The sequence below is a fragment of the Brachyistius frenatus genome, unplaced genomic scaffold (assembly GCF_029030835.1).
Source record: "Brachyistius frenatus isolate BFR_SWC_R1_liver_20210118 unplaced genomic scaffold, ASM2903083v1 Contig_382, whole genome shotgun sequence".
NCBI lineage: Eukaryota > Metazoa > Chordata > Actinopteri > Embiotocidae > Brachyistius > Brachyistius frenatus.
In genome coordinates this window covers 225,001-235,128 of record NW_027210981.1, presented here as the reverse complement: position 1 = coordinate 235,128, position 10,128 = coordinate 225,001, and the positions used below count along the sequence as shown (strand labels likewise).

At 43.4% G+C, this 10,128-nt stretch overlaps 1 protein-coding gene across 1 annotated transcript in view; it reads left to right on the top strand.

Annotated features, from left to right (window-relative positions):
• The first annotated feature begins 1,758 nt into the window (after positions 1-1,758).
• The window catches only part of znf408 (zinc finger protein 408), a 10,009-nt gene continuing 1,639 nt past the window's right edge, over positions 1,759-10,128 (top strand). The window contains exons 1-9 of the mRNA XM_069724564.1: positions 1,759-1,904; positions 2,335-2,542; positions 2,959-3,017; positions 3,551-3,744; positions 4,634-5,253; positions 6,477-6,686; positions 6,798-6,921; positions 7,865-8,098; positions 9,726-10,128. The exon at positions 9,726-10,128 is cut by the window's right edge and continues 1,639 nt beyond it. Coding sequence (XP_069580665.1) covers positions 1,885-1,904; positions 2,335-2,542; positions 2,959-3,017; positions 3,551-3,744; positions 4,634-5,253; positions 6,477-6,686; positions 6,798-6,921; positions 7,865-8,098; positions 9,726-10,128 — 2,072 coding nt within the window. The 5' untranslated portion in view covers positions 1,759-1,884. The remainder of the gene's footprint in view (positions 1,905-2,334; positions 2,543-2,958; positions 3,018-3,550; positions 3,745-4,633; positions 5,254-6,476; positions 6,687-6,797; positions 6,922-7,864; positions 8,099-9,725) is intronic.

Sequence of the window (10,128 nt, the reverse complement as noted above, 5' to 3'; positions counted from 1 at the left end):
TCTATCTATCTATCTATCTATTATCTATCTATCTATCTATCTATCTATCTATCTATCTATCTATCTATCTATCTATCTATCTATCTATTATCTATCTATCTATTATCTATCTATCTATTATCTATTATCTATCTATCTATCTATCTATCTATCTATCTATCTATCTATCTATCTATCTATCTATCTATCTATCTATCTATCTATCTATCTATCTATCTATCTATTATCTATTATCTATCTATCTATCTATCTATCTATCTATCTATCTATCTATCTATCTATCTATCTATCTATCTATCTATCTATCTATCTATCTATCTATCTATCTATCTATCTATCTATCTATCTATCTATCTATCTATCTATCTATCTATCTATCTATCTATCTATCTATCTATCTATCTATCTATCTATCTATCTATCTATCTATCTATCTATTATCTATTATCTATCTATCTATCTATCTATCTATCTATCTATCTATCTATCTATCTATCTATCTATCTATCTATCTATCTATCTATCTATCTATCTATCTATCTATCTATCTATCTATCTATCTATCTATCTATCTATCTATCTATCTATCTATCTATCTATCTATCTATCTATCTATCTATCTATCTATCTATCTATCTATCTATCTATCTATCTATCTATCTATCTATCTATCTATCTATCTATCTATCTATCTATCTATCTATCTATCTATCTATCTATCTATCTATTATCTATCTATCTATCTATCTATCTATCTATCTATCTATCTATCTATCTATCTATCTATCTATCTATCTATCTATCTATCTATCTATCTATCTATCTATCTATCTATCTATCTATCTATCTATCTATCTATCTATCTATCTATCTATCTATCTATCTATCTATCTATCTATCTATCTATCTATCTATCTATCTATCTATCTATCTATCTATCTATCTATCTATCTATCTATCTATCTATCTATCTATCTATCTATCTATCTATCTATCTATCTATCTATCTATCTATCTATCTATCTATCTATCTATCTATCTATCTATCTATCTATCTATCTATATCTATCTATCTATCTATCTATCTATCTATCTATCTATCTATCTATCTATCTATCTATCTATCTATCTATCTATCTATCTATCTATCTATCTATCTATCTATCTATCTATCTATCTATCTATCTATCTATCTATCTATCTATCTATCTATCTATCTATCTATCTATCTATCTATCTATCTATCTATCTATCTATCTATCTATCTATCTATCTATCTATTATCTATCTATCTATCTATCTATCTATCTATCTATCTATCTATCTATCTATCTATCTATCTATCTATCTATCTATCTATCTATCTATCTATCTATCTATCTATCTATCTATCTATCTATCTATCTATCTATCTATCTATCTATCTATCTATCTATCTATCTATCTATCTATCTATCTATCTATCTATCTATCTATCTATCTATCTATCTATCTATCTATCTATTATCTATCTATCTATCTATCTATCTATCTATCTATCTATCTATCTATCTATCTATCTATCTATCTATCTATCTATCTATCTATCTATCTATCTATCTATCTATCTATCTATCTATCTATCTATCTATCTATCTATCTATCTATCTATCTATCTATCTATCTATCTATCTATCTATCTATCTATCTATCTATCTATCTATCTATCTATCTATCTATCTATCTATTATCTATTTATCTATCTCTCTTGAGACGTCTCGTGTCTCTGGACTGAGACGTCTCGTGTCTCTGGACTGAGACGTCTCGTGTCTCTGGACTGTTTCTGGCTGGAGCTAACGTGTGCTAGCACAGTGCTAAAGTTGACCGGAAAGCACCGACCGCTAGATGACGTCACAGAATGGAAGGTGCGTTTATCAACTTTTATAAAAGACAATGAACCGAGAAGAAGATGATGTGCTTTAAATCAGCGGACATGTTCACTGTTGGCCGGAAATACCGCTTCCTGCGTTACACAGAGTGGGACACGGACATGCTGCAGAGACAGACAGACAGACTGAGACACCAGACAGAGAGACTGAGACAACAGACTGAGACAGAACGACTGAGACAGACAGACTGAGACAACAGACAGAGAGACTGAGACAACAGACTGAGACAGAACGACTGAGACAACAGACAGAGAGACTGAGACAACAGACAGAGAGACAGACAGACTGAGACAACAGACAGAGAGACAGACAGACTGAGACAGACAGACAGAGAGACTGAGACAACAGACAGAGTACAGACAGACAGTTGTTCAGGGTTTCAGCTGTGTCTCCTGTCTATCTCCAGGTTGATGGAGCGTCTCCGTCCTCTCGTCTCCTCGCGTCTCTCCTTCTTCGTCCCTCGCGGCTTCGCTGTGGGACCGTCTCAGCTCCGTGAGGACCGTCTGGGTCTGTGGTGGGTCGGCGGCCCGCTGGGGGCCGGAGCCCTGCTGTGGAGGGGCGGGGCCCCGGAGCGCCCCCCTGAGGCCGGAGAGCGTCGGGCCGAGAGAGAAAAGGTGAATCCAGAGTCTCCGATCACGACGACGTTTTAATCTCAGACTTCAACCACTGACTGTTTCTAAAAGAGTTCGTAGCTTCAGGTCTGTAAAATGGTTCTGATCCAGAAGTGTCTTCAGCTGCAATACCAGCGAGTGCCACTAGAGGTCGGCTCCAAAAAGCCTCCGGCTCCATAGACTCCCATTCAACTTCTCTCATCAAATCCAAAGTGAATCAAATGTGTCCATCAGTTATCTCGGTGTTGTTAGCTAAAGTCACTCCTTCTTCTTAGTTTTCTGGAGGTCCATCTGAAAATAATCCCTCATTCATTAGAAAAGAAGATTCAAGAAGACCTGGTTTTTGGGTTGACTTCCTGTGTTGTCATGGTAATGTGACTGCAGCCGTCTCATCGTAGTTTTAACGTTTTGTTCTGTAGGTTCTGATGGCGATCGCAGCAGACGAAGACGCTCCGGTTCAACGAGCCGCCTGGATCAGGTGAGTCGACGCCGACGTTCACGTTAGAATAAACATAAAGAATTCAAATTTACCGTCAATAAAATTCAACATACGACACGTTTGTCAGAGTTTTAACATTCAGGCTGAATAATAAGTTAACTTTTATTTTACATGAAGTTGTCAAAGCAACATTTTTTACAGTTTTTAGTTATAGCGCCCCCTGGGTTTCTGAAACCTCGGAGTCGTCCACAGAGTGTCGTAAAGACCGAGTGTGAGAAGTTTTTACGAGAATCGGACGACGTATGAAACATCTGCTGTACGGACACGTTTCGAAGATCCTTTTGTTTGTAAAATCAAAACCGATCGTTGAATAAAAATGTCTTCATCAAACTTAAGATCAGCGACGTCCGGAGACGGTCCGCGTCAAGTTCCGTAACAATCGGTCCAGCTGTTGCCGTGGAGACACGAGCCCAAACCCACTCCGTTGACTACAGCGCCACCTACGGGTGCGGTACCTCTGGTTCTGGGGGGCCTCGGCAGGTCTTCACCGCCGCCGTGTTTCTTTCCCTCAGCTTCGCCTGCCAGGCGCGCAGCCGAGCGCAGCGGAACGTGGCGGCGGGGTGCGCGTGCGGACGCGTGTGCGCGGCCGAGTGCGAGGACGTGCGTGTGATTGTGTGTCGGGACATCCGGCCGGGGACGGAGCTGCTGCTGTACGACGAGGTGGCGGGAAGACGGCGGCCGTCAGACGACTGCACCGGACAAACAGGTAACATATAATAATTCATAAACTAATAAATATATAATCATTTATACACACGGACGGGTTTTTAGTTCGACTTCATCGGGTTTGTCATCACACTGAAGTCTGTTTCGACGACGGACGTCATGGCGACGGACGTCATGGCGACGGACGTCATGGCGACATGTTTTCAGGTTGTTCGTTCTCGTGAACACGATGTCTCAGGAACGTCTCGATGAAATTTATTTAAATTTGGGGGGAACATAAGGAGGTCAAAGGTCACTGAATTCTAGAGTTATGGCCACAAACGTGTTTTGACAGGTCACAAACACTCATATTGACCAAATTTCTAAATGTCTTAAAGGGATAAATTATATATTTACATTGTTAACAAAATATATACTGTGTTGTAAAGTGGTACCAGACAGGAAGTGTGTGTCCACCAGGGGGAGTCGGAGGGACGTTTTCCTCCGGTGTCGTTCAGGTCTGAGCAGACGATGATAATATATTAATATTTTAAAATCACTGACGTCAGTTCGAGTTTGAGGAACAAACGTCCTTCGTTTCTCCGGCTCTTTGTGTTCGTGTGACTGAAGATGATTTCGTAAAGAAAACCGCCAGATCTTATTAAACACAGTTTGATGAATCAAACAGAAGCAGCGTTGTTGTTGTTGTTGAAGATTCATCAACAGGTGGAAAAAGAGGATTTAAAATGGAACAATTAGAGAATAAAAGATTAGAAATCCTCCCGGAGGGAAACACATGAATAAAAACACTTTGTGTAAATATGTGATTATAAATCAATTAAATAAACAACCTGAGAGACATGAATATATAGATAATAATAACAAGTAAACAACACAGCTCCTGTGGAACATTAATTTGTTCTAATTTATGCTGTTTTTTTATCGGACAGAAGACGAGGTGGAGAGGACAGAAGACGAGGTGGAGAGGACAGAAGACACCGAGACCGCAGTTAGCATCGTTCAAGACGACACGGAGGACAGAAACCACAACAGGTGCATGAAGAGGAGGGTGAAGACAGTCCTGTCTGAGGAGAGGACAGGGACAGGTGGAGACGTGGAGAGGACAGGTGGAGACGCGGAGAGGACGGACGGCGTCCTGGCTGCTGAGGACAGACCCGTCCTCCCTGGAACTCCTTCCGTCCGCTGCAGCTCCCGTCTGGCTGCTAAACCTCGACGTGTCCACGTTCTGTCCGGCCGAGTCCGGAGACCTCTAGCTCGTCCCGACTCACCTGACCCGGCTCGTGGGCGGAGCCAGAGCTCCACCGAGGACAGCGAGCTCTCCGCCCAGGTGCCGCGGCCCGACGCTGAGACGAGCGGCGGGCCAGAACACGTCCGGAGGTCCGACCCGGAGGACAGGGAGAGACGGTACCGCTGCTCCAGCTGCGGGAAGAAGTTCTACCAGATCGGCCACCTGAAGAAACACCAGTTCAGCCACACGGACCAGAAGCCCTTCACCTGCCAGGAGTGTGGGCGGAGCTACACGTCGGCCGAGAGCTTCAGGGCCCATCAGGTAGCGGCCCGGTTATTAACGGGAGATAAACAGATCTGTTCTGTTTCTGCTTTCTTTCTTTAAAGGTTCAATATCACTTAAGTCTTGTGTTGTAGTACCACATCTTACCACCAGAGGGGACAGCGAGTTAACTCGTCCTGCTCAGTCAGTCAAATCTCACGATCACAATAATTAACAAAAAATTCAATCAATCTTTGTTCTGTAATTTTGTAAAATTCCCCAAAAATGTCTGTAAAAAAACATCGTGAACAGGAGCTCTGCTGAAAGTATGACATCACAAAGTCTCCTTTCAAAATACAACCGACTTTATTACCAACAAGTGTTCATTTCCAATCATTAGGCTCCGCCCCCTCTCCTCTCACCATCAAAACAAACTGCTGCGAGCTCACCGCTACAACAGGAAGTGACGGGGTTTGTGGGTAATGTGGTTTTAAGATGGAATGAGGAACATGTTCAATGAGTTTTCTCCACTTCCAGCTGGAAGAGACTGAACTTTGTTTTAGCGTTGAATGAATGTGATTTAAAAAGCATCTGAAGCTCTTATTTTGAAGGCAGATGTGTTCTTTGTTTCTATATTCCAGTCTAAAGCTCTTATTTTGAAGGCAGATGTGTTCTTTGTTTCTATATTCCAGTCTAAAGCTCTTATTTTGAAGGCCGATGTGTTCTTTGTTTCTATATTCCAGTCTAAAGCTCTTATTTTGAAGGCAGATGTGTTCTTTGTTTCTATATTCCATCACAACAGACGGTCTGTTCTGGAAAAATTCGTCCCTTTAGACTCTTTTTATCACTTTGAGCCTGGTGATGATTCTCTAAGTTCAACACAGAAATAAAAACACATTACAAGTAAAATATTTTGGTTCCTATAGCAGGAAATCAGCACAGATTTCTCTTTATTGGGGAGGTGGGGGAAAAATCTGACTTTTCTACAGTTTAACTGCAAAAAAACTCACTTAAAACTCCACAAATTACAACAAAGTTTTTTAGAAAAGCTGCAAAGTTAAAAAGAATTGACGCAACAATCACAAAAAGACGGATTAGTAGCTGTTTAGCTTGTTTACGAGAATATTTGTAATGTTTTTCAGTTGATGTTGTCATTTGCACCAAAGACAGATTTTGAAAGTTTAAAAACGAGGTACGTGAACTTTGCCTCAGCTTAGTAACTGGCGCTGCTTTTATTTTGGTAGATGACTTTTTTAATGCAGAAACCTCGGTGTGGTTTGCAGATGAGCCACCGCGGCGAGCGCCCGTTCTCCTGCCCGCACTGCGACAAGTCGTACGGCCTGAAGCGCGACCTGAAGGAGCACCTGGTGCTGCACAGCGGAGAGAAGCCGTTCGCCTGCGAGCACTGCGGCAAGGCGTTCGCCCGCCGCCCGTCGCTGCGCGTCCACCGCCTCCTCCACTGCAGCCGCAGGAGCTACACGCAGCCTCCGAAGGTGGGAGGAGCTTCTGGGTTTTCAGACTCTTAAACTTTTCATTTTAAACTCCTTCAGGTGTTTAGATTTGTTTCAACTTTAAAGGAAGGACTGGTTTGGTTCTGTCTCCAGGTGCAGTGCTCCGTCTGCCCCAAGCTGCTGGCCAACTCAGGCTCTCTGAGGAACCACATGAAGGTCCACACGGGGGAGAAACCTCACGTCTGTCCGCACTGCGGGAAGTGTTTCAGTCAGAAAGGTACGGCCAGGTGTGCTGCTGAGGCCTCGTCCTCTCAATAAGGAATAAAAACAAAAGCAGCAGGTTCGTTAGGTTTGGATGTTTTTCTTCTATTCAGTCGTTCACATGAAGATCTCTGAGGTCATTTCCACCTTCATCAACCACAAGTGACCATATTTGGACGAGCTGGGGAGGAGCAGGGGCGTGAATCCGACACTATGCCCCGCCCACCTATACTGGAAACTTCACTGCTCCTTAGCTCCAGGTCTGTAAAATGGTTCTGATCCAGAAGTGTCTTCAGCTGCAATACCAGCGAGTGCCACTAGAGGTCGGCTCCAAAAAGCCTCTGGCTCCATAGATTCCCATTCAACTTCTCTCATCAAATCCAAAGTGAATAAAATGTGTCCATCAGTTATCTCGGTGTTGTTAGCTAAAGTCACTCCTTCTTCTTAGTTTTCTGGAGGTCCATCTGAAAATAATCCCTCATTCATTAGAAAAGAAGATTCAAGAAGACCTGTTTTGGGGGCGTGTCTGTTTGATTGACAGGCCTGTGGTGCAGTCAGGTTACAGCTATCGGTGGGCGGGACGTAGTATCGTCAGGTTTCCGATCAGATCGGTCAGATCCACCGCTGGCTCCTCCCCCAGCTCGTCCAAATATGGTCACTTCCTGCTCCAAGCCGCTCTGAACTAGTAAAGCTGTTGACGGACAGAATCTGAACTGGAGGATTCATAACGTTCACAAACCTGATTGGTCTCCTTCTTCCTGGACAGTTTACAGGAGTTTAGATGAAAATAAAAGCAGAGCAGACCTTCACGTGAAAAAACCCCAAACTAACGAACCTGCTGTAACGTGACGAGAACGAACGCCAGCTGCTTTTATTTTTATTCCTCATTCAGAGGACGTCCTCAAAGCGTTCGGTTCCCCCTGTCTGAGTCCTCCCGTCCGTCTCTGTCCGTCTCCCAGGAAACCTCGACTGCCACTTGAGGATCCACAACGGGGAGAAGCCGTTCTCCTGCCCCGAGTGCAGCCAGACGTTCTCCCAGAAGCCGGAGCTCCGTCGCCACATGTTCTCCCACACCGGCGGCGGCTTCCTCTGCAGCTACTGCGGGAAGTCTCTGAGAGACCCGCACAGCCTGAAGTCCCACGAGAGGCTGCACACCGGGGAGAGACCTCACCGCTGCCCCGTCTGCGGGAAAGGTCAGAGACGAGGCCGCTTCATCTCTCAGCTCCACGACTCTGAGGGATTCTGGGCTCGTTTGAACACTTCACTTTTAACCTTCCTGCTGCGTCGGGTCTTTTGTGACCCGTTTTCACAGCCATTTTGATGCAACGAAAGACCCGAGTACAGCAGGAAGGTTAAAGTCACATTTAAAAAACGTTATAAAGAAAAAGCCTCCAACCGGCCTGCAGACGTTCTGTCCTGTACGTCCTCATGTCCTCATGAAGCGGGACATGTGAGCGCTCGCTCCTCTGCTTTATTACTGATTATTGATTACATGCAGCCTTTTATCCCTCATCACGGACTCACAGGCACAAACAGCGTGTCCTCCTCTCATTTTATTTGATTCGTTTTTAGTTGATTAAAGCGGTGAACACATATTTCTGGACAAATGAGAAAGTTTGATTTATTTGTCGCAGTTCGTAGATCGATGCAGTTTTAAAGTTGAATTTAACTTCACTTTATACTTTTGATGTTGCCAAAAAAATTATGTGAAAAGATCTTTTTTTTAAACACCATCCACCGCTCAAAATAATCCACAACAAATCTGTTTCCTCATGTTTGATTAGTGTTTGCAAAAAATGACCAGTTGTTTTATGATTTTTTTTAATTTAATGAATTCATATATTCTTTTTTAAGCATCAGTGTGCAGGATTTAGTGTCATCTTTCAAGCATAAAAAAAAAATCATCTTCAGTAAAAACCTGTGAAAAAGGTGGTTTGTCCCTTCTGGGCTCCTGTGGAAACATGGCGGCTCCGTGGAGGAGGCCCCGCCCACTGCGTAGATATGAAGGCTCATTCTGAGGTAACTAAAACACAACGGTTCCTCGTTTCAGCTGATTTTACACTCATAAAAACATCCTTATCAATAATAACGAATCCCTCTGACTCCGACACGCTGCACCACTAAGGCTGTTTTTCAGTTTTTATTGTTGGTTTTAAAATGCGACGCTTCGTCCTTTGAATAAAAGGAATTAAAAACAACACGTTTACAGAACACAAAACACTTTCACTTCATAAATGTTTGTAATGAAGTGAAAATCAAATAGAAGAAGCAAACGAGTCCTTTAAAGGTCCACGTTCAGATACATTTATTGATAATAAATCAGGTAGAGCTGCTTTAAATACTGTGAAAACGTTGTAAACACTCAATTCACAGAGAAAATACACAGTCTGTATTGTGCAACCGAGCTGTTTGGACTTCCTGTATGTTTGTGATGTCACCACCTCACAGTGATGTCATATGTCCAACCTCAGCACGGCCAACTGACCAACATTTTAATCTGTAAGAAAACAGAGCGGTCGTTCTGTCGCAGAGCTACGACACAAAGAAGCCCCGTGATTGGTCTGGAGGTGTGTCACTCAGGAAAGAGTCAGCCAATCAGAAGAGAGCGTTGCTGATATCCACGAGTCATAAAGACAGAGAACATGTTGTTGTAGCTGCAGAGAGATGGAAAACTAAACTTGAGATGATTTTTTAAAATCTGATGAAAACAAGACTGACATTTTTTTTAAATATGGACCTTTAATTTCAGTATGAAAGATACTGTCTTACAGACGGGTCATTTTTACACCTTTTCATTTGATCTTTGTTTTTTATTTTCAGGCTACACGTTGGCCACCAAACTGCGGAGACACGTGAGGTCGTCCCACCTGAATGAGAAGCTGTACAGCTGCCACTGCGGCGCCTCTTACACTGTCAGACAGAGTCTGCTGAGGCACCAGGCTCAGCACAGGACAGGGGGCGGGGCTCAGGAGGAAGTGGGAGGGGCTCAGGAGGAGGAGGTGGAGGGAGGACAAGGCGAGGAGAGGAAGAGGGAGTCGTCGTTGTCCGGCCGCAGCCACCCGAAGCCGATCAGAGGCCGACCCAGGAAGAAGCCCCTCCCACAGGGGGCGGAGCAGAAGGAAAGAGGTGGAGTCAGGCGGAGGAGAGGACGAGGACTAGGGGAGGAGACGAAGCTCAGGAGGGTAGAAGGAGACATCCAGCAGGCCATCCTGTATGTCCACAC